This window comes from Gadus morhua, chromosome 16 (genome assembly GCF_902167405.1).
Source record: "Gadus morhua chromosome 16, gadMor3.0, whole genome shotgun sequence".
NCBI classification, from domain to species: Eukaryota; Metazoa; Chordata; class Actinopteri; order Gadiformes; family Gadidae; genus Gadus; species Gadus morhua.
Genome location: NC_044063.1, coordinates 55,439 through 81,669, shown reverse-complemented (window position 1 = coordinate 81,669; position 26,231 = coordinate 55,439). Strand labels below are relative to the sequence as shown.

Below are 26,231 nucleotides of genomic sequence, written 5' to 3'. Positions count from 1 at the left end.
TAGCATCTTATGATCCTCCTGGAGAAGCTGGTGGTCGTGGTCTTAATGTCACACGCATCCTGTGTTATTTAAACTGCTATTTTTTCGATCCTTGTATGTTAGAAGGCTGGTTTTTAATTGTCTTTTCACCTATTTTGAGTTCTATAAAAATAAAAAATATTTTTGGTTTGAAATCTCTCTATATTTTCAAGTGTAAACATCCACTGATTGGCTGAGAAGCATGCTATTATCATCCCCTATGGATTATTAAAAACCCTATCCGACCGTCTCTCTCTCTCTCTCTCTCTCTCTCTCTCTCTCTCTCTCTCTCTCTCTCTCTCTCTCTCTCTCTCTCTCTCTCTCTGTAAACCTCTCTCTGGCTCCAACCACTTGAAGCTAGATTTCTGTGCCAGTAATTTTTTTCTTTCCTTTTTTCTTAATCTATCTTTCACCCTTTCTGTTTCTTTGACCCAGTGTTTCTCTTTCAGAACTCTCTCTCTGGTCTCTCCGTCAGGACTCTGAGCGTTAGTCTGTTCTCTGCCCCTTCCCAGAGTGTTTGTCCAGTGAGTCCCCAGTGAATTCAGCTGAGCCAATAGGAGCTGGGGAAACAGAGCTGCTCAGGCTGTGGAGTTCTCCCTCCTCAACTAACTTATGGACGGTTGAGATTTCATTCGGTTTGTCTTCACATTGAGAGGTATGTGTTTTTCCGTTTTTCTTTAATGTCATAGCATGATTTTATATAACCTTACTGAATGATGCTAAATTGCATGTTGCTTAAAAATGACCAAATTCGATTAAATATATAAAAGAAATAATCTTGCATGTTAGAATCATTATGTATATTTAAATATACATACATATACATATATATGCATACATATACCGTGCATATATAAATATACACATATATAGACAGTATATGTACACATATACACGCAAAACGTATTATAATATGTTATACTCATTACAGTGTGTGTTATATGGAAGGATCGGGCCACACACTCATCATGGTGACACCAGTCACCATGATGAGGCTTCTGACTTGCAGCTTCGAGGCTTGTGAATTGTTCAGGTGGCAAAAAAAACAAAGCAATGGGAGAGAGACTCTTGCATAGCATCCATGGGAATAAGAACCAATGAATTGTGAATGAAAGAATGAATCATAAGCAGCGTCACCGTCGCCCACATACTGTCCCTTCATCCAGGTGTGCGCCTCCGGCAGCCTGCCCATCCAGGGAGCGTATTGTTGAGCCGGGAGCCACATGTGTTTAAACTGGAGAGAGCCGTCTGCTGCTTGAGAACGGAGACTAAATATAAAGCATGGTCTTTGGTCCTCTGGGTCTGTGGCGTCTCCTGCTGCTGTGGTTCAGGGTGTGGGAGGCTCCCCTTGGGAACCAGGCCTCTACCGCATGCGGCCCTCTGGAGCGCGGCCAGACAGCCCGGCCCGCTGGGAAGCCCATTGTTTGGTTCAATATATATCTATATATATAAAGAACGCCGCCGAGAAATGCTTTTTGAGTTTTCGGTTTACTGCAAGTTCTGTGTGTTTTATCAAAACTAGGAGCAAAAAGGTAGAAACGGATCAAATCCTTATTGGTTGTGCATCCCACCACTCATGTCCTATTTAATGCTGTCTGCAAAAATACATGTTTTAGGACTTTTGTGACTCCAAAAGTTTCAGAGTAAACGTCCCCATCTTCCTGCGACCGCATCTCCTCGAGGCTCCGTCATTTCACAGCGGTGGACTTCTGACCACGTAATAGAAGGGGGAGGAAGACGAAATGTGAACTAAAACAAGGCTCGGTCATGCAGGATCTATCATTTCACGAGTCTTCATGTGTGTAACTGTATACAGGTCTTCTCCGATGAACCAGTGCATTACCAGTGTTTGTGAATGGGCCTCTGGGATAACACTTAGCTTTGGTGCGGAGTCCTGAAGTTAAAATACGTATCTCAAAGGTGGCATGGGCCTCCTTGGCTTCCATGAGTCCTACCTGCTCCTTAACAACTTGTGTGTCTTAGAAAAAAGCGGAAAGACCCTCTTGATAAAAGTGTCTGCTATATAGTGGAGGGTTAGGGTTAGGGTTAGTTAATAGGGTTAAAGTTATAGACTGCATTGCAGATGCCGAGCTTTGTCTTAAGAAATGTCTTCCTTTTGTTGCTGTGTTATAAATCTGCTGCATGATGCCTTTAAGGTGATTCCTCACCCTCTTCTCCTCTTCCATGTGATCCCTCTCCGGCCACACCACCAGAGAACACCCAGACCTGCGGTGAAGCCATGCATCTCTGTATGATAACCCTCCTCCTGGGGGGCCTAGCAGCCACCTCCCAGGCCTCCCCCTTCAGCCCGAGGGGACTCTCGCCGCTGGGCAAGACGGTGGACGTCCGGAGCTTGATGTTGTTGATGATGAACGACCAGGAGGACGGCTCCGGCTTCGTGGACTTTGAGATGCCAGCGTTCCCCAGCTGCCCGTTTGGGTGCCAGTGCAACAGGAAGGTGGTCCAGTGCTCCGACCTCGGTGAGCGGTCCCCACGGCCGGACGGACGCCATGTCGGGTGTATAGGAGCTATACCTTATTGCCCCGTAGGGGGGATGCACACTGCATACTTCTTGAGTTTTAATACAACACAGAAAATGAAAAGATAAGATATCTGTTGTAATCAGTGAGTGCCCTCCACATGGCTTGACTCACAGGGCCAGTATCCAGTACGTTGCATTCAGGGTAGCTAAAGCACATCTTCCCCGTGTGCAACGTGGAGACGTGGCCGTAGTTCTGCAGTAAATGACATATACTTACACACAACAACCAAGTGAAAGCAATGCTCACTTTAACCCTGAACCACACAGCGTGGCCTTCTCTGTGATTATCCAATCACAGTGGGGTTACAGATGGCGCGCGCTGACTCACAACGGTTGCAGAGAGGAATTTCTTTTATGAGGAGTAATTGCTGATCTATGGAGAGATGTCCCGTTTGTGAGAAAACGTTTGTAGTATGTCTGTTTACCGGAGGCATCTCTACTAGCAAGCTGTCTTTGTTGTTTAAACTGTTTGAAAAGTTGTCTTATCGTGGTTTTCATTTTTCTGTTTTTGTTGAGTGTGATCACGAGCTGAAGAAACATGTCTGTATGGCTGCTTATGGACAATAACCTTTTGAAACGTTCCCCAACAGGTTTAACTAGCGTTCCATATGACATTCCTGCTGATACAAGACTGTTGGACCTCCAGGGAAACTTCATCACAGAGATCAGAGAAAATGACTTCAAGGGTCTCAAGGATCTTTACGTAAGCCAAATCCTGTAGCTCAATGGTATTGCCTCCTTCATTCAGCACCTCTCTATATGCTAGTTTGTAACTGGTTTCTGAACTAATGTAAGTTGCTTTGGATAAGAGTGTCTGCTAAATGCTACATTGTAGAAAATAATGTAGGAAGACAACTTCAAATCCGCTAATTTCAGTCAAAAATAAACCGTTTTATATTGCTCTTTAAGGGAGCAGTACTGCCCTGATTCTGGAGGGATTATGATGTCAGCCAATCAGATACTGCGACTGCAATAACTGCTGTATGATCACAGGGCGTGCTGCTGCTGAGGTTTAAATTTGGTATTAACTCTTAAAGAAGGCAACACTGCCTTGTTTAGGGTTTAGGACGGAGATAATCGACCTGTTGTGTTCTGACTGGTCTGGTCCTGGTTCAGACTGGTCTGGGCCTGGTTCAGACTGGTCTGGTCCTGGTTCTGACTGGTCTGGTTCTGGTTCTGACTGGTCTGGTCCTGGTTCTGACTGGTCTGGTTCTGGTTCTGACTGGTCTGGTCCTGGTTCAGACTGGTCTGGGCCTGGTTCTGACTGGTCTGGTTCTGGTTCTGACTGGTCTGGTCCTGGTTCAGACTGGTCTGGGCCTGGTTCTGACTGGTCTGGTCCTGGTTCTGACTGGTCTGGTCCTGGTTCTGACTGGTCTGGTCCTGGTTCTGACTGGTCTGGTTCTGACTGGTCTGGTTCTGGTTCTGACTGGTCTGGTCCTGGTTCTGACTGGTCTGGTCCTGGTTCTGACTGGTCTGGTTCTGGTTCTGACTGCTCTGGTCCTGGTTCAGACTGGTCTGGGCCTGGTTCTGACTGGTCTGGTCCTGGTTCAGACTGGTCTGGGCCTGGTTCAGACTGGTCTGGTCCTGGTTCTGACTGGTCTGGTCCTGGTTCTGACTGGTCTGGTTCTGGTTCAGACTGGTCTGGTCCTGGTTCTGACTTGTCTGGTTCTGGTTCTGACAGGCTCTGGTTCTGACTGGTCTGGTTCTGACTGTTCTGGTCCTGGTTCTGAATGGTCTGGTTCTGACTGGTCCTGGTTCTGACTGGTCTGGTCCTGGTTCTGACTGGTCTGGTTCTGGTTCTGACTGGTCTGGTTCTGACTGGTCTGGTTCTGGTTCTGACAGGCTCTGGTTATGGTTCTGACTGGTCTGGTCCTGGTTCTGACAGGCTCTGGTCCTGGTGAACAACCTCATCTCCAAGGTGCATCCGCGGGCCTTCCTTCCCCTGGTGGGCCTGCAGAAGCTCTACCTGTCCCACAACCGGCTGACCACAGTGCCCAGGAACCTCCCCTCCTCATTGGTGGAGCTCCGTATCCACGACAACAACATTAAGAAGATAGAATCCAGAACATTCGCCGGCCTTCACAAAATGAACTGTATTGGTAAACATTTTGCAGTGTATTTCATTGAAGTGAAGGATTTTTTTATGTTATTATATAGAAATGGGCCAACATGATGTGGACCATGTTGGCTTAAATCATTCCGCCAGAATATAATTCTGTGAATGGATTATCCCTTGGCCTACATTAAAATCCAACATTCAGTATTATCACTGAGGATGTTATTATTGGAGGACCTTCTCATTTTGAAGGTACAAAAATTGTAAAGGTAACATCTTTAATATACAGCTATTGCAAGATAAATATCATACAAATAATTCCCATTAAAATGTGTTTGAATATGATGGCAGAACTGGGTCGTAACCCCATCAGGAACAGCGGCCTGGAGGCCGGGGCGTTCGACGGCCTGAATCTGAACTTCTTGAGGATTTCAGAGGCTAAACTCACCGCTATTCCCAAAGGTAAAAACAGAACTTAAAACGATCACGATGATGATAAAAGGATGATTTACATCTTCTATGTAAATTTGGGGGAGACTCGCAAAATGGTTGATGGTTGTTATTTGGAGGTACTTCAAAATAGTTGTTCCCAAGTCAGTCTTTGTTTCTCTGCGCCCGTCACAAGACCTCCCCGACAGTCTCCGTGAGTTACACCTGGACCACAACCAGATCCACACCATCGGGCAGGAAGACCTCACGCATTACGGCGAGCTGTACAGGTAAAAGATCTCTGCAAACATTATTCTAGCAAAATACAATTGTTTGAAATTATGAGTTATAATGACTTGTTGTTGCCTACCCCTAAAATGTCACACATTTTGTGAATAGTATTCCCTATTCAAATTACAAGACAATAAAATTATACAAATTTTAAAAATATCAATTCATCAATCAATTTGTTTACCCAATAAAAGCAGTGAAATCCATTCATATCCGACTACTAAACCTATTTTCTTTTTCTTTCTTCATGGCCAAACGGCCCAGGTTCTTTGGGTGTTTCTTACTCTTCAGGGAGTGTTGGAGCACACTCCTCTTCACCTATCATGTGTGTTCTCTGACAGGCTGGGCCTGGGCCACAACAGGCTTCGTCGTATCGAGTATGGGGGGCTGTACTACGTCCAGAGCCTGAGGGAGCTCCACCTCCACCACAACCTGCTCTCCTCCGTCCCCGCGGGGCTCCCAGAGATGAAGCACCTGCAGGTACCTCAGCCAAGTCCCTGCCAGCCCTGATGTTCGAAGCACGCGCTCCTTAGAATTACTTTTTTAAATACTATTTGAAATCCAGGACCACTCTGAAACGATGTCATTCCTGTTATCCTGTGAGTGACAACGTGTTGTGGTCATCATGTCCCTCCTCCTTCAGGTGGTGTACCTGCACTCCAACAACATCAGCAAGGTGGAGGTGGATGCCTTCTGCCCTTCCTCCTTCAGTGTGAAGAAGACCTTCTACAACAGCATCAGTCTCTATGACAACCCAGTGCGCTACTGGGAGGTGCAGCCTGCCACGTTCCGCTGCGTCAGCGACAGACAGGCCGTGCAGCTCGGCAACTACAAGAAGTAGCTTCCTGCTGAGGGGGCAGTGGGCGGAGTCAGCGGAGAGCAGGGCGTGGAGCAGATGGACGTCACCACGCACCACCTTATATTATCCTCAATACATTACCTTACATTACAACATGGCAAGTCATTTTTTTACAATAGATTTAATTGCTTTACAATACTTAAAGTTTAATGGCAATTATTTACAATGTACGGTGCTTGCATTACAATACAACACATGTCATCCTGCCAAAAAAAACATTACAACACTTTTCTTTGGGGTTCAGCTTATGTCTTGCTGATGCCAACTCTAGCTTTGTGTATTTTATTCTACATTTATTTTACAATTGATTGCCAACCAGAGATTAAATAAACTTCCTATTTTCGTTTCTTTGAAGCTGGTTGGCCATATGACAGTTTCCCATTTCTTTACGCAGTCCTTTGTGTTTTAATTGAACAGTGCCAGATCCTTTGAGCTGCACTGGTTGGGTAGTAGGAGGCAGAGAAGGCAGTGCTGCATTGTATGGTCCTCTTCCCCACATTCAAAGGTGGTTTGGCCAGCTTCAGAGCCCCCTCTGGCCTTGGCAGCGTCGGATGGCCCTGTTCCTGTTCTACCCGTGTCAATGGGGGGGTGGGGGGGTCGTCCCCAAGCCTTTTCGTCCATAGTTGGACTCTGGTTTCTTCCCGTGATACTATTAGGGGCTGGACATGGCTGGGGAAGCTTCTCCTGGACTTCAGCCGTTGGGCTGGGGGTCCGTCCGTAGAGGAGGTGGCGCTCATCAACGGGGGCCTTGGTGATCACCGGGGGCCTTGGTGATCACAGGGGGCCTTGGTGATCACAGGGGGCCGTGGTGATCACCGGGGGGGGGGGCCTTGGTGATCACCGGGGGCCTTGGTGATCACAGGGGGCCTTGGTGATCACAGGGGGCCGTGGTGATCACTGGGGGCCGTGGTCATCAACGGGGGCCGTGGTGATCACCGGGGGCCTTGGTGATCACAGGGGGCCTTGGTGATCACAGGGGGCCGTGGTGATCACCGGGGGGGGGGCCGTGGTCATCAACGGGGGCCTTGGTGATCACCGTGGGCCGTGGTGATCACCAGGGGCCGTGGTGATCACCGGGGGCCGTGGTGATCACAGGGGGCCGTGGTCATCACCGGGGGCCTTGGTGATCACCGGGGGCCGTGGTGATCACCAGGGGCCGTGGTGATCACCGGGGGCCGTGGTGATCACCGGGGGCCGTGGTGATCACAGGGGGCCGTGGTGATCACAGGGGGCCGTGGTGATCACCGGGGGGGGGGCCGTGGTCATCAACGGGGGCCTTGGTGATCACCGTGGGCCGTGGTGATCACCAGGGGCCGTGGTGATCACCGGGGGCCGTGGTGATCACAGGGGGCCTTGGTGATCACAGGGGGCCGTGGTGATCACCGGGGGGGGGCCGTGGTCATCAACGGGGGCCTTGGTGATCACCGTGGGCCGTGGTGATCACCGGGGGCCGTGGTGATCACAGGGGGCCTTGGTGATCACAGGGTGCCGTGGTGATCACCGGGGGCCTTGGTGATCACCGTGGGCCGTGGTGATCACAGGGTGCCGTGGTGATCACCGGGGGCCTTGGTGATCACCGGGGGCCGTGGTGATCCCCGGGGGCCTTGGTGATCACAGGGGGCCGTGGTGATCACAGGGGGCCGTGGTGATCACCGAGGGCCGTGGTCATCACCGGGGGCCTTGGTGATCACCGGGGGCCGTGGTGATCACCGGGGGCCGTGGTGATCACCGGGGGCCGTGGTGATCACCGGGGGCCGTGGTCCTCTCTAATTGGCTGGCGACGTCCCGTCTCACATCAGCTGGGTCAAAGCCAGCGAGGAGGTGCAGGCAGTTTATGTTGGTGGGCTTCAAGCAGCCAGTGATTGAGCGGCAGGTGTTATTCAACGCTGGGTCTACTAAATAAACTAAAACTCTATGAAACAAGCACGATTGTCTCTACGATTTTAAATGGTCAAAATATCCCTGTAATCAAGAAACAGCGTTGCCCTAACTCATTAAATTAATAATGAGTGTTGGCGCAAAGAAAGCCACACTTTTTTTTATCATGTTTATTTTTATTATTATAGTTCTTCCGCCTAATTTTCGGTAATTATCTACTACAGTTTTAGATGTCACAAAGCCAAACCACAGATATTTTTAATATTTTTTTTAAATATTTTTTTTTACCTTATTATCTAATATGGAAAGTGAATGGGGCAAAAACGCTTAAATCATACACTCCAAACCTGAACACCTTGGAGTAAATATGATTATCTAGACCGGTAAAGAAAATGGTACGGCTGTTACCACAGTGGGTGCTATACTCGCGGTCAAGCCTTAACGGCCCCGCCCCCCGCCCCGTGTGCCAACATTTTCTGAAACTTGGAATCTGGCAGAGCTATGGTGTATGGCCTCGCCCCCTGAACCTTGAAAATTTGGGAAAACCTTGAAAAAACACCCATACACCCGAATCACCCAACATTTGTTACACATGCTCCTTAATCATGGCCGACCTGAAGTTATTTAAAATTGTTTGAATCTGTTAAAAATGGCCTAGGTATGGCAAATACGATTATGCAATTTGGCTCCATTATTCAATCAACCACAAGACCGCTAGCGAGTACCCATGGACCTTAATTGGCGCGCAGATGATGGACACGCCCCTTAACTAATGGGGATCGTTTTGTGTGGATTACTGTGGACTTCTGTGGGCATTGTAGACATTGTCCATCTAACTGTTGCAGTCAATGGGGGAAAAAACACAAACTATAACCATTCCAACGGTGAACAACTCCGAGAAACCGCTCGAATGCAGGTCTCAAAAGAGTAAGTACCTCTTTGGCGCCAGGGGGGGCTATCTCACGCATCAAACAAACGCGATCACGGAGCCGCTTTGAAGCTGACTTTGTGATTGATTAAATTGCTAGCATTAGGATGTTAGCATGCTCAGGGAATATTGCTCATAGAATGAGTAAGCTCATGCAACCACACGCATTTTTTCTTACCTCAGTAGAAAACTAGTTAGACCAGAAAACTGGTCGCGGAAACTCGTTTGGTAAGGGACCCGCCCTTTATAGAAGAATAGGGGTTGGCAAAAACAAGCACTTGACAGAAGAGTCTACAATGGACCATCAGTCGCAGGTAAGAATCTAACTTTACAAGACACCTGTTTGATCATTACCTGCGCCAACCATTGAGTGTGACAGATATACTTGATGGGTTAGATGAGTCTATGTTAAATTAGATTAATTTACATTTGTCTCATTAAGTTGCATATGGGAAGTTAAATTGTAGTTAACAATCAATTTGAACAGAGGACAAAGTAAGGTAAATTTAGTAAAATGCCAATGGGTTCATAACCAAATGATAGGCCTAAAATTATAGGCGATTCAGATTGAGTAATTAGTATGAACTTCGTGGATGGCATGGAAAAATATAGATTGATGCAAAACAACTTGGTAAATCGCTTCAAATCTATTTTTATCTCTTGGTAAAATCCAATTGCTCGGATCTATCTCAGTTGTAACGATTGGCACTCTCTAAAATGAGACTGCAATTAAATGAAATTTCTTCTTATTGGTGTTAAAAAATCTTTAGGACTACCATTAAAATACAAGTAGCCTACAACTATTGAAGGAGAGTGAAACGCATTCTATGAGTGTCAAGCATGGGCTGCGGTATGCAGCTGAACCTGCTGGAGAGTGGATAGGCGCGGTGCAGGGTGGAGCTTTGAGGGATATCAGTTGCTTTTTATTGTTTACATCCATTAGTTACACACTTGTTTTTCTTTATGAACACAGATCGAAGAGATTGTGTCCACAGCCCATTTTGGAGATTTGATAGAATTTGTATATCCCATTGGATATTCACACTGGGGAGTTTATGTTGAAGACGGATTTGTCATTCATTTCGCTGTCGCAGGTGAGAATTGCTTACAGTTGGTAACGACATACTGATAAACTGTAATTAATTACGTAGTACAATTGACTTATCTGGTGTTTTTGAACAATGACTTTCTCCCATTTAGATGTGCAGGCGTGAATAGAAAGACATAACATTGTTTGAGTTTGCTGCCATCTGCTGGTTGAAATCCATCGATGATCGTGTAGCGCCATTATCCATTGTTGCCACTGTAAATTGGTCAATTTGTATTTAGTTTTTAGTTGTATTTATATTCCTTACACTTTAGTTATTTGTAACTTCTATAATATCAACCAGTCGGTTTTTTAATAGCAGAATAATTAAACCCAAACATAAAAGTGCAACTGTTTTACCAGTTAGTCTTTTGGAACTTCTACTCCTTCTTAAATGTGACATTATTTTAGTTTAAAACCGAAGCATCTTCACATATGCCGATAAATCAATATAGCCCTCCAAGCTTTGCTATTTATTTTAACCTTGGCATTTATTTATTGCATGTTTTTTATTCTTTCCATTGTTACCTGAGTTGTGTTCATTCATTAGAACAAAGCAAACGTTCTGTTGTTACCTGAGTTGTGTTCGTTCATTAGACCAAAGCAAACGTTCTATTGTTACCTGAGTTGTGTTCGTTCATCAGACCAAAGCAAACGTTCTATTGTTACCTGAGTTGTGTTCGTTCATTAGACCAAAGCCAACTGATGACCAAAGTCAGCGGCTATTTGCAAGCGGCCTTCCCCGTGTGCGGGGACCTGCTCCTGGGAGCAACGAAGATCCGCAGGGTACCGCTGGCCCAGGTGACGGTGCCGAAGGGAGCGCGCATCACCATCGGCAACAACGTCCACGCCGGCAAGCCGTCCTCCGTAAAGAAGATGAGAGAGCGCCTCGACGTGCTGCTGGACAAACAGTTTGGTTACGATCTGTTCACCTTCAACTGTGAACACTTCGCCACCTATGTGCGCTATGGACAGGCTGTGTGTAACCAGGTAGGCATACTAGCGATTCTGTTATGGAATTCATTAAGTAGGCCTATAGACAAAATCTAAATTTTTCAAGATTTCAGAATTTCAATTTCTAAATTTGTTTATTTGTATATTTTGATCATTATAATAAAATATATAATTGTACACCATCTACATGGTATGTAGACTACTTTTGTCTATACCTGTTCAACATCTTGTGTTATTCTTTCTACTTTATTATTTATTTATGTTCCCGGACAGCTTCCTGGACGTGCCAAGGACAAAGAGTGTGAGGTAGCCACGGAAAAATTTGATGACATCGTCATGTCCGCCGATATTTCGCGAGAACTATTCAAATTCTAACTGTCGAATAACGAAACAAACGGAATAACATCTGCATTTGAATTCGAAGAAAACAATCAACATTCCGAAGGACTAAAGACACAATGTTACAAAGATTAAAGCAGTATAATATTCTAATTTGGGTAAATGTGTAGCTTTCCAGAATAGGATGAAATTTAGATGTACTTTTTTTTATTTACTTTAAATTCATTAAGTAACAGGACAACCACAATTAATCGTTCACTCTCAACTTGGGCCTACTTGAAAATCAAAACATGACATTTGTAATAAATTATTTTATGTAATGCCAATAAATACTTCCCAAAATATGTGTTTTTAGCTTTTTCTTGTAGTAGGACTCAGTCTACGGAGAGATTAATCCTATGTTACGAATTATCATCCAAGACAATTTAGTGTAACGTTAGTGTCGGGACATAGCCAAACCATGTTTGTTTCGTTCTTTAAAGCAGTTAATGGCTGGGGTTTGGGTTCGATGTGCGGTGGTGATAGTCGAAATCCCAACCAAGTAGCCTACACCGGGGGAATATGACCCGGCGTGGCTCTGACTGCCGGTCTCCTGCGAGGCGTTTTCAGTCCCTGGCCAGAGAGCTGACTCTCGACAATCTGCATGTGACCACTGACCACATGCCACGGCAAGTGAACAACCAGGATCTGTCTGTAACAGACGTTTCTTCATTTCAAAGTCGCATTGATTTTGAATTGATAGAAAATATATCTTTACGTTGCCCTCTGTCGGTTAAACGCCGAACATCTTCCGGATATGGACTGCACCATGACCCTGGAAGTTCTTTCATTTTAGCTGAATAACGAAAATGGGCATGTTACTCCCGACCCCCGTATCATGAACCACATCCCCGTTAAACAGGACCATTCTTTTAGGACGGGGACAGCTTTGCGACACGGGACCGCAACAGAGCTCCTCCGATGTCTGGTTCCCTGAGCCGTTTTGGAGAGTAGACGGAGACCCGAGGTAACGAGGACACGGAGCAGCTTCTCTTCCGAATGGTCTTAGCTCTCGGCTAGCGGGGGCTAACGGAGCCACAACAAACCATCACGCAGCCCACAGGAATCCGACGATAGTGTAGTCGCAGTATCCTCCAGGAAAGCCGGACAGGGGTGTTTGTAAAGGGACCCTCACCAAATCACATTTTCGGCGACTGTTACGTCCACCAAGCGACGAGCGTTACTGGTAACCCGTCTCTCATTAGTGGTAACTCGTCTCGTTACTGGTAACCCATCTCTCGGTGTGTCTCTGATGCTAGCTTTTAGCTAGTGATGGTAGCCGTGAGCGTTAGCTGTGTATACTGGCTAGCTTTGTGTACGCAGCATTGCTCATTATTCTCACTGTGTCATGTGAATGTCAGTGCTAATGCCAGGTGCTGTGGGATAACGCCGTAAGAGTCGAAGATCCGGGTTTCTAATGGAAAACCTAAACCAAATGTCAGACATGCGTCTAATTTGACCTGCTTTTGCTGCTACTGCTGTTAATGTGTGTTAATCGCTGTGTTTAATGAATTAATGGTTAACAGCTATACAAATGCAGGCTAGTCATGGATTCCCGTGTCGTATTTGTATCACGTTACTTACTGAAACACGTTTAGGAACATTTGTGTGTAACAAAACTATAGCATCAGCAGTTATGTTCACCCAGTGCAAACAATGCCTGACTATTTTATCGCGAGTGTATGAATAAAAATTAGGTCTCTTATGGTACTACATGACAAGTGCAATTGATGTATTTATCTGTTCAGCCTCTTATGTATTTTTCTGGCACGCAGTGGCTCTTTTGCAGGAGTGGACCGGTCCGCTAGCGACAGGGGCTCCAGCGTCCCTCGCCTTCAGCTCCCCCTGCGATGACATCACAGCAGCCTCCCCTCCCCAACGCCAACGCCAACGTCAGCGCCGCCCCCATCGCCCCGCACTGCTCCAACGCCCCCAACCTCCACCACGCCCTCCCCCTGGACTCCAGCCCCGCCCCCCAGCCCCTCCCCCAGCGGCCGCCGACGGACAGACGCACGGGCTCCGACAGACTCGCCCCCCCCGCCCCCTCCTGCTCGCACACTGGCTCCGCCTCTTCGCGGCGGCCGGCGGCTGGCACCTTGGAGCCGTGGCCGGAGGAGGCGGCGGACGGCTCCTACGGGCTGTACTCACTGCACCGCATGTTCGACATCGTGGGCGCGCAGCTCACGCACCGCGACGTGCGCGTGCTGAGCTTCCTGTTTGTGGACGTCATCGACGAGTACGAGCGCGGCGGCATCCGCAGCGGGCGGGACTTCCTGTTGGCCCTGGAGCGCCAGGGCCGCTGCGACGAGACCAACTTCCGGCACGTTCTGCAGCTGCTGCGGATCATCACACGGCACGACCTGCTGCCGTACGTCACGCTACGCAAGAGGCAGGCCGGTGAGTGACCCCTGAACCCTGCCTGGGACCCCCGAACCCTGCCTGGGACCCCCGAACCCTGCCTGTGACCCCTGAACCCTGACTGTGACCCCTGAACCCTGACTGTGACCCCTGAACCCTGACTGCGACCCCTGAACCCTGACTGGGACCCCTGAACCCTGACTGTGACCCCAGAACCCTGACTGTGACCCCTGACTGTGACCCCTGACAACTGACTGTGACCCAGTTAGTCTCAAGGTGCTCCAGTTAGTCTCAAGGTGCTCCAGTTAGTCTCAAGGTGCTCCAGTTACAGTCTCGAGGTGCTCCAGTTAGTCTCAAGGTGCTCCAGTTACAGTCTCGAGGTGCTCCAGTTAGTCTCAAGGTGCTCCAGTTAGTCTCAAGGTGCTCCAGTTAGTCTCAAGGGGCTCCAGTTAGTCTCAAGGTGCTCCAGTTAGTCTCAAGGTGCTCCAGTTAGTCTCAAGGTGCTCCAGTTACAGGCTCAAGGTGCTCCAGTTACAGTCTCGAGGTGCTCCAGTTAGTCTCAAGGTGCTCCAGTTAGTCTCAAGGTGCTCCAGTTAGTCTCAAGGGGCTCCAGTTAGTCTCAAGGGGCTCCAGTTAGTCTCAAGGTGCTCCAGTTACAGGCTCAAGGTGCTCCAGTTACAGGCTCAAGGTGCTCCAGTTACAGTCTCAAGGTGCTCCAGTTACAGTCTCAAGGTGCTCCAGTTACAGTCTCAAGGTGCTCCAGTTACAGTCTCAAGGTGCTCCAGTTAGTCTCAAGGTGCTCCAGTTAGTCTCAAGGGGCTCCAGTTAGTCTCAAGGGGCTCCAGTTAGTCTCAAGGGGCTCCAGTTAGTCTCAAGGTGCTCCAGTTACAGGCTCAAGGTGCTCCAGTTACAGGCTCAAGGTGCTCCAGTTACAGGCTCAAGGTGCTCCAGTTACAGGCTCAAGGTGCTCCAGTTACAGGCTCAAGGTGCTCCAGTTAGTCTCAAGGTGCTCCAGTTAGTCTCAAGGTGCTCCAGTTAGTCTCAAGGTGCTCCAGTTAGTCTCAAGGTGCTCCAGTTACAGTCTCAAGGTGCTCCAGTTACAGGCTCAAGGTGCTCCAGTTAGTCTCAAGGGGCTCCAGTTACAGGCTCAAGGTGCTCCAGTTACAGGCTCGAGGTGCTCCAGTTACAGTCTCGAGGTGCTCCAGTTAGTCTCAAGGGGCTCCAGTTAGTCTCAAGGTGCTCCAGTTAGTCTCAAGGTGCTCCAGTTACAGGCTCAAGGTGCTCCAGTTAGTCTCAAGGTGCTCCAGTTACAGGCTCAAGGTGCTCCAGTTACAGTCTCAAGGGGCTCCAGTTACAGGCTCAAGGTGCTCCAGTTACAGTCTCAAGGGGCTTTGAGGCCATTTAATGACACCAGCCTCTCCCCTCTAAAGGGACAGAGACATCAGATTGTGGTAGATGCTGAATGGGCAAACAGTGGTGGTAAAAGCTGACGCAAACTAGAAATAATGGTCATTTATTATTGCAAAACGCTTTTAGCCAACAGTGAAAGGAACTGTTCTTCTGTTGACATGATCCATGGTTCCTGTTTTTCAACGCTTGGTCTCGTTTTGTATCAGGAGACATCCCACCCATCATTGGATTCACGTAAAGACCAGATCAATAGCTACTCTCACTATAGCTAGATGAGTAATGGAGTGATCGTCTGTAGCGCAGAACCGTAACTCTGACCTTCATAGGATAGAGAAGCAGCATCTAGGTATGCCTGTGAATGTCAAAATGGATTCCAACGATTGCAGATTATATAATAGGGTGTACACTATTGTGGGTCACCCTGATTGTAACATGACGTCAAAGTATTTTATCATGCAAACTGTCAGATATGTAAACGTCATTCAGTGTTATGTACAAGTCTTTATACTAACAACAACAACAACTATATTTAAACATGATTCCGTATTATTATAACCAAATAAAAATGACGCGCTGAAAACAGGTAGTTAAGCAGCTATGCTGCTCACGTTTACACTTGCGTGCATGGCAGGGTTCAAAACATTACTGCCACAGTCCTATTGAGTAATCTAACAAAGGTGCACAAGGCAGACAAAGGAGACCCCAATAGAAAATAGTTTTCAACTGCTCGGTACCGGCCCATATTAATTCCCAAGTTTTGAAAAGAAAAGGAAGTATTTGAAGCGAATAAGTGACCCGAAATGTCCAGGCTGTTTTCAGCAGGACTTTGCTGCCACAGACAACCTTCCAGTGTCACTTGGTTATGATGGTGGGAAACATCAATCAGGCTTTTTAACATGTGACATGGTCAAAAAGCTGTGAGGATTCATCCGAGACTCCCTAAAGTCTGGCACGGCATGTAGGAATCCTTGACCGATCTCACATTGTCAGACAACTTGTCAACTTCAACTTGTAAACTGATGCCAATGCTTCCAACTGCATGGTTGATCGTGTCTCAAACTCCGTCCCCTATCTCCCTGATCCCAGGTGAACTTCAACGACGCTTGCATGTGAAAATGACAAAATATGTTATCAGATGTGCCTTTCGTTTAGACGGCGACAGCGTTTTAGGGGCTTAAAAACGCAAAAAAGTGAAACAACCCTCCAGAGTGAAAAACTTACCCTAGGTCAGGTAAACTGAATGGCTCAAGGCCAAACATGTAATGTGCCTTGTCTCAAGGCCAAGAAACGGGCACCTTTCACGCTGCAATGATCGGCTAATGTGACATGGCAACAAAGACAAAGACCAAAATGATATGTAGTCGGATGCTGGCATAACGCCTTCCTGCTCATGGATGACATGCATCTGAATCCACGCCCTGGATGAGGGCGCCTGCTGGATGCCTCGAGGGTGGTTTGGACAGCCCTAACCAGCCTGCCTCCCCTTGTGTCCCCAGTGTGTCCGGACCCGGTGGATAAGTACCTGGAGGAGACCTCTGTGCGTTACGTCTCCCCTCGGGGCGCGGCCCAGGGACTGGGCCATATGCCTCACAGAAGTACAGGTGGGTGTGCGGTTGGCATGTGCATACAATCATGTATTCCTTATGGAGACATGCAGGTGTGATTCCCAAGAGACGATGTTTTCACTCCTTTCCCCAATGCTGTGGCGGTCTAGCAGAGGCTAGCTTAGCATTGGTGGGGTGGACTACCATGGGGGAGTCACGGAGCGTTCCGCTTGCATCAATCTAGCCTTCATATTTATTCATCAGACCACACATTGTTCCTCTGAACAAGGACCACCTTCAGCATGTCCTTCAAGGATTCCTGTCTTTGGTTGAATTATAGGGAAGCTGATGTGAATCTTCTGTTTACCATTTGTTATTGTTGGGAGAAGGTCAACCTACTCTTCTCAAAGTCTTCCTCTCAAAGTTCAGTTTTGTGTAACATCAATATTAACGAGTTCCACATTGCCACTTCGCAATGTAGACCTCGTTAATATTGATGTTGAGAAGACAACAAAGGTAGCCTTCGTAAAATCAATATGGCAACCATTAATATTGTGGTTCTGGAGTAACATTACTCCATAGCGTATCTCCATCATAAGGCCCAGAAACCTCTTACTCATGTCCCGCCCCTTCCTCAGGAACTCAGCCCGTGATTTGCTGCTCCCCGTCGGGGCGACAGGTGGGCACGCCCCAGACCAAGCCAGCCCCGCCCACTTCTAGCCGCAAGAGGAAGAGGAACCACTCTACGGCCGAGTGCCGAGAGAAGCAGACCTGTGGTGAGCAGAGCCTTCCCCTAGAAAGCACCAGACACTAAGGACTACTAGTCTGTTTACCTGACCCTAACACTAACCCTAACACTAAGGACTACTAGTCTGTTTACCAAACCCTAACACTAACCCTAACACCAAGGACTACTAGTCTGTTTACCTAACACTAAGGACTACTAGTCTGTTTACCTAACACTAAGGACTACTAGTCTGTTTACCTAACCCTAACACTAAGGACTACTAGTCTGTTTACCTAACCCTAACACTAACCCTTACACTAAGGACTACTAGTCTGTTTACCTAACCCTAACACTAAGGACTACTAGTCTGTTTACCTAACACTAACCCTAACACTAAGGAATACTAGTCTGTTTACCTAACCCTAACACTAAGGACTACTAGTCTGTTTACCTAACCCTAACACTAAGGACTACTAGTCGGTTTACCTAACCCTATCACTAACCCTAACACTAAGGACTAGGGCCCGACCGATATTGATTTTTGAGTGCCGATGCCGATTATTTTCAGAGAATAATTACGATTACGATTTAATCGGCCGATTAAAAACAAAACAAAAAAAAGCATATAAAACGTATTTTTGGATACCTTAAATATACTTTAAACACTTTTGACGAATATGTGATTTGAATGCAGAACCTTTGAGTGTTTTAGAATACATTTACAGTCAAAAATGAGTGTAATGTAAAATGTAAAATAAATAACTAACTCCCAATGTGCTGGGCTCGTGAGCAGTGACTAACACGTGCGTGCTGAGCAGTATGGTCTCACCGTTAGAGTCTACAGTATAACAAATTAACATGGCCTGGGACCTAAAGAAAAACAGCCACAACATGCTCAAACAACGCGTCTTGTGTACATTGGTGAGATGAGCGCGCAGCTGCCTGAGCGAGCGTGCTTTCATGTTGTACGGTAAAATTCAATCTCCTCTTTTTTACTCCCGCTAAAATTGTTAGTTAGCAAGGCGAGTAGGAGCGCAATCTGCAGGATACTAAGCCCAATGACATTTATAAAAATAAAAAAAAATAGGTTGTAATCTGCGTCTTTTTGGCAGATGTTGATTATTTTCAAAAAGGCTATAATCGGCCGATTAAATCGGCAGGCCGGTGAATCGGTCGGGCCCTACTAAGGACTACTAGTCTGTTTACCTAACCCTATCACTAACCCTAACACTAAGGACTACTATTCTTTTTACCTAACCCTAACACTAAGGACTACTAGTCTGTTTACCTAACCCTATCACTAACCCTAACACTAAGGACTACTAGTCTTTTTACCTAACCCTAACACTAAGGACTACTAGTCTGTTTACCTAACCCTAACACTAAGGACTACTACTAACCCTAACACTAAGGACTACTAGTCTGTTTACCTAACCCTAACACTAAGGACTACTACTAACCCTAACCCTAAGGACTACTAGTCTGTTTACCTAACCCTAACACTAAGGACTACTACTAACCCTAACCCTAAGGACTACTAGTCTGTTTACCTAACCCTAACACTAAGGACTACTAGTCTGTTTACCTAACCCTAACACTAACCCTAAGGACTACTAGTCTGTTTACCTAACCCTAACACTAAGGACTACTACTAACCCTAACACTAAGGACTACTAGTCTGTTTACCTAACCCTAACACTAAGGACTACTACTAACCCTAACCCTAAGGACTACTAGTCTGTTTACCTAACCCTAACACTAAGGACTACTACTAACCCTAACACTAAGGACTACTAGTCTGTTTACATATAAGTTAATAAAGCAAGTTAGACTAACATAACCTTTTGAAGGTTCTAAGGACCTATTGCACCGTTTGAGATCCTTACACAGAGCTATCTACATGGGGAGTTTTAAAGGGCACCTCTTCAAGTCGTTAGGCCGAGGGGAGCGCGGCACGTAGTCCAGTGGTCGACCTAACCCAGAGGTCGACCTAACCCAGAGGTAGCCCTAGCCCTAGCCCTAGCCTAACCCGAGGCTGTCCTGTTGCAGATATCCGCCTGCGGGTACGTGCCGAGTACTGCCAGCACGAGTCTGCGCTGCAGGGCAACGTGTTCTCCAACAAGCAGGAGGCGCTGGAGCGGCAGCTGGAGCGCTTCAACCAGGCCAACACCATCCTGAAGTCCCGCGACCTGGGCTCCATCATCTGTGACATCAAGTTCTCGGAGCTCACCTACCTGGACGCCTTCTGGCGGGACTACATCAACGGCTCTCTGCTGGAGGCCCTGAAGGGCGTGTTCATCACGGACTCCCTCAAGCAGGCGGTGGGCCACGAGGCCATCAAGCTGCTGGTGAACGTGGACGAGGAGGACTACCAGGCCGGCCGCCGCAAGCTGCTGAGGAACCTGGTGGCCGGGGGGGGCGGGGCCGGGAAGGAGCCCTAGGCTGGAGGATGCTCGTCGCGGGACGCAGTAGTTTGGGTCGGGGTGTGGGTGAGCGGGGGGGGACCTCTGCGAGTGCCCGCCCCCTGACCCACCCGGGGGGGCTCCAGACCAGACGTTGGGCGGTGGAGCTCGATGACGGGGGCTAGGGAGGAGAGCGAGGGACTCCTTACGGACGGCGCTGTTGTGTTTCCGCTGAGGTCAAAGGTCGAGCAGAGAACGCCACACAGGACGACAATGCCACTCAGGCGAACAGCGCATCCAGGTTGACATCGTTCCGTTACCGCGGCAACCAGGACGGCCGATATAGAAACTTCGGTGTTGGAATACAAATGAAGGAAAAGAAAGCAAGTGTACGCTCCGTATTTATCACTGAGAACGACGGCCTACCGACGGCCTACCGACGGCCTACCGACGGCCCTTGCATACGGCGGCCGGCAGTGTCTACAAGTCACGTCTGGAGTAGTAGTACCTTCTTGTAAATACTACTGCCATCTTTTGTGGATCCTCTTCTTTGCGTTGTTGTATGAAGTGCAGTCAGGTTTGATTGGAGGTTTAATGTCTAGTCTGGAATGGAGTAGGCACTGCTTACCCGCTTATTCACATTGTTCTATTCCTGCCAAACGTGGAGCCGACTAGCACCACATTTTGTACTTGTTTTTTCTTTCTCGTCTGTGTAGAACTCATTACCTTTTAGCTGATTTTATGGTTAGCTAATTTTTCGACGTCATCTGACCTAACTACTTGGTATCTCCTCCTCCCCATTCCCCCCCAAATAATGTGCTCACAAGTGGCCAAAATGTCAAATTTGGTGTGTGTGTGTGTGTGTGTGTGTGTGTGTGTGTGTGTGTGTGTGTGTGTGTGTGTGTGTGTGTGTGTGTGTGTGTGTGTGTGTGTGTGTGTGTGTGTGTGTGTGTGTGTGTGTGTCACTCAATGAGACATAACAGATACATCGAAGGAATTCTTGCATTGAGGATTGAAAAAAGCATGGAGCTTCACTATCAGTTTGTATTTCGTAGGCTTGCTTTGGACAACGGATTGATCACCTTAAATTGTAATATAACTCAAGCACGTAGCTACATTTTATTTTCAATCACAGAAATGCTGCCAACAAACTACTATCTTGATCCATCAGATGTAAGCTTTTCTCTCTTTCAATTTAAATATCTGTCCCCATTTAAATCTCGATTCGGAAATCCTGATATTTGGACGCTAACAGATGTTTTTTGTAATACCGAACAACGTACAATAGTAAACCCCGGGTCCACCGGCGGCTCATAGTCCCAGTCTGACCAGACAGATCTGTCCTTTATACCACATTTACAAATGTTTAAGCTCGCCTCGATGCTAATGTACCAAAACAAAGATTTATTTTAATATTTTAGGAAGTGGATTTTCATTTAATGCAATGACAGTATTAGGGGGGTGTTCTGGTTGGCTGTGTGTGCAGAATAAAACCATGTTGATCACCACCTGTTTGTCTCAGAGGTTTGACAACACTCGGCGTAACGATTGGAGCTCTGCTCTTCAGTGACGGCGACACTCAACAGAGAAAGAAGGTTTTTGAGTTTGTTAACCAATGAGAATGGGCCAATCCAGGCGTATGATTAATGCACAGATGGGGATTGGATGTGGTATAGCGATACTTGCCGATATCTACATTGATTTACTTGCAGATATAAAGGACCAAGCATTCAAATTAGACCATTCCTCCACAATCAGTCTTTTACAATGATCAAGTGGAATAAATTCATACCACATATTACTGTACACATATTTGCTGCATTAGCAAGCAAATTATATTCACAATCTGTGAATGATGAGTATGTTTCATGGGTGACGTATTTAGAATGTAATGGATGCTCTGAGTGTTGGTTTACCAGTTGAGGGAGATTCTGTATTGATCTCCATCTCTTCCTGTTCTTAATTTAATCTTACTGTTCTTTGTTCACTGGGCTTTCTTCACCTGGCGGCCATCAGTCACATCCCAGCTAGAGTTTAGAACACGACTGAACTAAGATGGCTGCTGGGTGAATTTGGCCCTTGGCTGCAGGTTGTGACATGTCCTCAATAACCATAGCATGTATGTGCCATCCACCCCCACTGGTTTTGGCTCTTATGTCTCCTAATATCTCCTTGTTTTTGCACCCATCTAAATGGTCATAATTTCTCAAACAAAATTAATCTTATTTTTTTTGTATGATATGGCTCGCTCATCATTATCTAATAAGTGAATTATCAGAAGACGCCTTAAGATTACAAGGCCATTGTTACTGTGAATTGTTAAGGCCAAGGTTGATGCTTTTCCCGGTGGATTATCCAAGGCTACGAACTAGTATCTATTATATAGGTGGCTTTATCTTCTGATTATGTCTTTTGTATAGTTTTACGCATCTTTCTTCTTTACACTTAACACTCGCATGCAAGACGTGCTGAGGTCCATAAGTCCTCCTGAGTGGCTGGCAATTTTGGCAGATCGAAAATGGATGAAGTGGATTTGGTCCTTGTTTTTAATTGGCCGCTGTTCCAATTGTTCTGTTCAGATGAAGGGTAGGGGGGGGGGGGGGGGGGGTACCACTCTAAAGTTACTGGCCAATTATGAACTGAAGGCATACAAAAAATAAATGTTTCCATTACTTTCAATTCCATGTAATATTAATTGAAAGCTCCCTCAACTGTAGAAAAACCCCTTGGTCTCCTTCAATAAGCCATGGAAGAGGTGCCCACTTCAACCTATGACATTCTCATTGTTTTCCTTTTATTTGTGTCTACCAAGAAACAGATATGTGCTAAAACGTGAATATTTACATGGTTATAGTTGACTGGTACATTTTGTCTGTACAAATCGATTTGTTAAAGATCAATAAAATAATGTATACTCAAACCTTGACGGCAGTAATTGATCAAGATTAACTTTGTTTTAATTTTCTTTTACCTGCAAGCAGTCTCAATAGAACTTTGCAACATGTAAAGAAGCCCGTCAGGAGAGCCCCCAGCACACACAGCAGGAACAACATGACGTCCAGGCTGTGGTACGAGTACCACGGCATCATATAGGACTCTGTGCGCAGGTGGGACGCGCCTTTATGCCTCATCACAAACTCTGACCAGAACACGGCCAGATCCAAGGGCTTGATGGGCTGGTCGTGGTGCAGGCCGGACATCTTCACCATGTTCCTCTTGTAGTTCTGTTTCTCATCCAAAAGTTCTCGCAGAGCCTCGGCGAAGGAGTCGGCGTCCAATCGGGTGACGTCCAGCACCTTGGCCACGCCCCTGGCCTCCAGGCGCACCATGTTGTCGAACTGGTCGAAGATGAGCGGCAGGCCCAGCATGGGCACCCCGTGGTAGATGGCCTCGTACACGCCGTTGGTGCCCCCGTGCGTGACGAAGGCCCTGGTCCGGGGGTGTCCGAGCAGGTCGTTCTGCGGGAGCCAGTCCACGATCAGCGTGTTGTTGCCCAGCGTGGAGGGCCTCGGCCCCAGGTGCCTCCACACCACCTTCTGGGGAAGGCGGGCGAAGGCGGCGGCCACCACCTCGGACGTCTCCGGGAGAAGGCTGCCGAGCAGGCTGCCCAGAGACATGATGACCACGCCGTGGTCCCCGGAGCTCTGGACGAAGGCCTCCAGCTCCGCGCTCAAGGGGTTGGACGGCTTGCACTGGAACCCCCCGATGTAGACCACGTTGGGCATGGTCGGCCGGGGGAACTCAAACACGAAGTCCACCCTCATGAGCCACAGGTCGGCCCCCTGGATCAGGGAGTAGATGTTGGCGCTCGGATCCAGGAAGTCGTCGCACAAGCTCCGGTAGAGCGGCCTCACGGTGACGTGGTCGACGTACTGCGAGATGCCATAGTGCAAGGCGTTCTTCAGCTTGTCCACGAAGCTCATCCGGTCGGAGACCAGGGAGCCGAGAGTCGGAACATAGGACAGAGGGGACGGCGCGATGGCGAAGTGACCTTCTCCGTTGGTGATCCAGCGCACGTTGAGCACCAGGGGGAGCCCCAGGTACCTCCCCACCACCACCCCTCCGGCGAAGCCCGGGTCGGTCAGCATCATGTCGAAGCGGGAGGCCTTCAGGCGGCCCACCAGCTCCTGGTCCTCCAGAACCCTGCGGGCCAGACGGGCGCTGGCCCGGTGGGCCCCGTCCAGCAGGGCGATGGCCTCCCGCTGGAGGGCGATGAAGGAGGACAGGGAGCGCTGGTGGGTCCTCAGCTCCAGGTTCCTCTTCAGGAAGGAGGCCATGTACTGGGGGTCCTCGAGGCTGCAGGCCGTGCTGACGGGCACCGTGATGGTGGTGTAGTGGGGGGCGTCCTCTGAGATGTACCAGCTGGAGGAGGAGCGCACCACACTGATGGCGTGGCCCCTCTCGTGCAGCTCCTTCAACAGGATGTTCATGTTCAGCCAGTGGCTGCCATCCAGTGGATACACCAGGATATTACCGCCCCACGTTGGGGGGAGGCTCCACAGCGCGGTGGCCAGCAGGAGCGGCAGAACGCCGGCAGTAGCGCCCCTCGGTGTCATGTTATTCTGTGGACGAAAGAAGTAGTTTAGAAAGATTATCGGCTTAAATAAGTGAAATGCATTTCAATGCATTGAATGACGAATGCATTGAATGACGACGGGAAACGACTTACATCTTGAATATTATAATTATTAAAAGACCTAACCTTTATGTTGTGATGCTGGAATCACAAACCTTGTTATGACCATCAGTCATCACATCTTGCATTTTGGTAAACAATGAAAAACAACAAAACAATGCCGGTAGACGCAACCTGCAAACATTGCTGCAGCAGAAACATTGTGTACAGAAGGTTAGCAGAGCCTGTTGATTATAGATCTACTGCGAGCGTGCGGAGAAGAATAATGGTCTAAGCAGGTAAACCCACTGGTCGTCTCAGTTGAACATGCATCAATGCAAACGGTAACCTAATATGCCGTCTTTGAATGTTCCCTATTGGATCATATGATATTAACATGGATCGACGAATCAAAAAGTGCTAACGTTTTCGTAAATGTTTGACCCAATCATTCCGTCTACATTGTACTAAGGTGTTTGTAGAACGACACTCGTTCATCTATATTGTTGAAGCGAGCAGTGAGAACATGCATATATTGAGGATTTACCTTAGAGTTGGCTCATAAGACGTGATACTAGTTCAATTCGAGTTGGAGGAGCCACTTCTGTGCTCCAGTGCGTCGGTAATGGCCGTGAGTGGGACCCCTACGTCTGCCTCGGCTGTGGTTAGTTATGTTCTCTGGACCCTTTTCTTCGAAAGTTGATGGAAAACTCATGTGAACTTTGGATTATATCTGACATAACGAAATAATCTACAACACGTGTTCCAATATAATACCTGACCTTGGAAATGCCGTAAACAAAGTGGTCTACTTTATTTGGTATGGACTATAGGCCTATAGGTTATGTCCATAATTGCTATACAGTAGTACTCTAGGCTACGTTATAGAGGCATTCCGGTTGCTTTACGATCTTAAATGGTGGAACGCTTGAATTCGAAAGAAACGAGGGGAAAATACGTGAATTAAAGCTCGAAAAAGTGATTTAATTGTAGGCGTATATACAGTATGGTAGGCCTATAGCAAGGTTGAAAAATAAAACTTGGATATTCTATTCACATAATAAACCACAGTATAGGCTAATAGGCTATTAACCTATTCAAACTAGACATAGCTCTGTAGTTCTCAAAGTCTTGGTTGGTTGTTTCGACACACGGGCTAGCTACCTTTGAGTGACTTTGGACTTTTGACACATCTAATCACAATCCCAATATAAGGTACGCCATATCTTACATTCTACTATAGACCACAGGCGCAGGCGTTCATTGCCACACATTAGTACCTTGACATGTAGAATGTAGTAAGGAAGAGGTTGTCTCTTATGGCGCATGCTGTCATATTATCATTTATTCATTTCCATCGGTCTGGTGAAAAGAAAAGAGGGATTTACACTAGGTGCATTCAACCCAAAAAGTGCATACAATTTATTAATTACCAAACTTCAAGTGCTGCATTCTGAGGTGCAATGTGAGCAGAGGATCCTTCAGTCCGTAGCGAAATGGGGGGGGGGGGTGTATGCCATATCATCCCACTGCAGACACAAATGGGCGTTCTCGTGTGGTGGGTGTAATAGAATTGTATGATCAAGTGTAAATGACGTAACAGATATACGTTGTTACGGAGCACGCATGCGCGGACGCGGACCGAAAGTAAAGACGTTGATTTAACTTGGACCGATGTGTGGACGTCTTTTATTATAAGTAACCGACTACTTTACAGTGGGGGTTCCCGTTTACGCAGACTGGAACGCCCCCTTC

The 26,231-nt window shown here is 47.4% G+C and overlaps 4 protein-coding genes across 6 annotated transcripts; 3 read left to right on the top strand and 1 right to left on the bottom strand.

Annotated features, from left to right (window-relative positions):
* Positions 1-451: 451 nt before the first annotated feature.
* Positions 452-6,563, top strand: bgna (biglycan a). Its single transcript, XM_030337357.1, has 8 exons — positions 452-673; positions 2,232-2,498; positions 3,151-3,263; positions 4,446-4,659; positions 4,968-5,078; positions 5,242-5,335; positions 5,678-5,816; positions 5,980-6,563. The coding sequence occupies exons 2-8, from the start codon at positions 2,258-2,260 to the stop codon at positions 6,175-6,177; spliced, it is 1,110 nt and encodes a 369-aa protein (XP_030193217.1). The 5' UTR covers positions 452-673; positions 2,232-2,257; the 3' UTR covers positions 6,178-6,563.
* Positions 6,564-9,040: 2,477 nt separating this feature from the next.
* si:ch211-229n2.7 (lecithin retinol acyltransferase family protein) lies at positions 9,041-11,725 on the top strand. Its single transcript, XM_030381168.1, has 4 exons — positions 9,041-9,315; positions 9,975-10,095; positions 10,780-11,078; positions 11,316-11,725. The coding sequence occupies exons 1-4, from the start codon at positions 9,298-9,300 to the stop codon at positions 11,415-11,417; spliced, it is 540 nt and encodes a 179-aa protein (XP_030237028.1). The 5' UTR covers positions 9,041-9,297; the 3' UTR covers positions 11,418-11,725.
* A 370-nt stretch (positions 11,726-12,095) lies between these two features.
* On the top strand, positions 12,096-21,369 carry dedd (death effector domain containing). Of its 2 annotated transcripts, none has more exons than XM_030381167.1 (5): positions 12,096-12,606; positions 13,196-13,817; positions 16,685-16,789; positions 17,371-17,508; positions 19,509-21,369. In XM_030381167.1, exons 2-5 carry the CDS (start codon positions 13,271-13,273, stop codon positions 19,898-19,900), a joined length of 1,182 nt encoding a protein of 393 aa, XP_030237027.1. In that variant the 5' UTR covers positions 12,096-12,606; positions 13,196-13,270; the 3' UTR covers positions 19,901-21,369. The 2 variants fall into 2 exon arrangements, with proteins under 2 accessions (XP_030237027.1, XP_030237026.1); XM_030381166.1 differs by having other exon boundaries at positions 12,149-12,387.
* Positions 21,370-22,796: 1,427 nt separating this feature from the next.
* Positions 22,797-25,996, bottom strand: LOC115561261 (UDP-glucuronosyltransferase 2A1). 2 transcript variants are annotated; one of them, XM_075074226.1, is made up of 4 exons: positions 25,910-25,984; positions 25,757-25,838; positions 25,024-25,166; positions 22,797-24,423 (listed from the first exon to the last, which is right to left on the bottom strand). In XM_075074226.1, exon 4 carries the CDS (start codon positions 24,415-24,417, stop codon positions 22,807-22,809), a length of 1,611 nt encoding a protein of 536 aa, XP_074930327.1. In that variant the 5' UTR covers positions 24,418-24,423; positions 25,024-25,166; positions 25,757-25,838; positions 25,910-25,984; the 3' UTR covers positions 22,797-22,806. The 2 variants fall into 2 exon arrangements, with proteins under 2 accessions (XP_074930327.1, XP_074930328.1); XM_075074227.1 differs by lacking the exons at positions 25,024-25,166; positions 25,757-25,838 and having other exon boundaries at positions 25,910-25,996.
* Between the last annotated feature and the right edge of the window lie 235 nt (positions 25,997-26,231).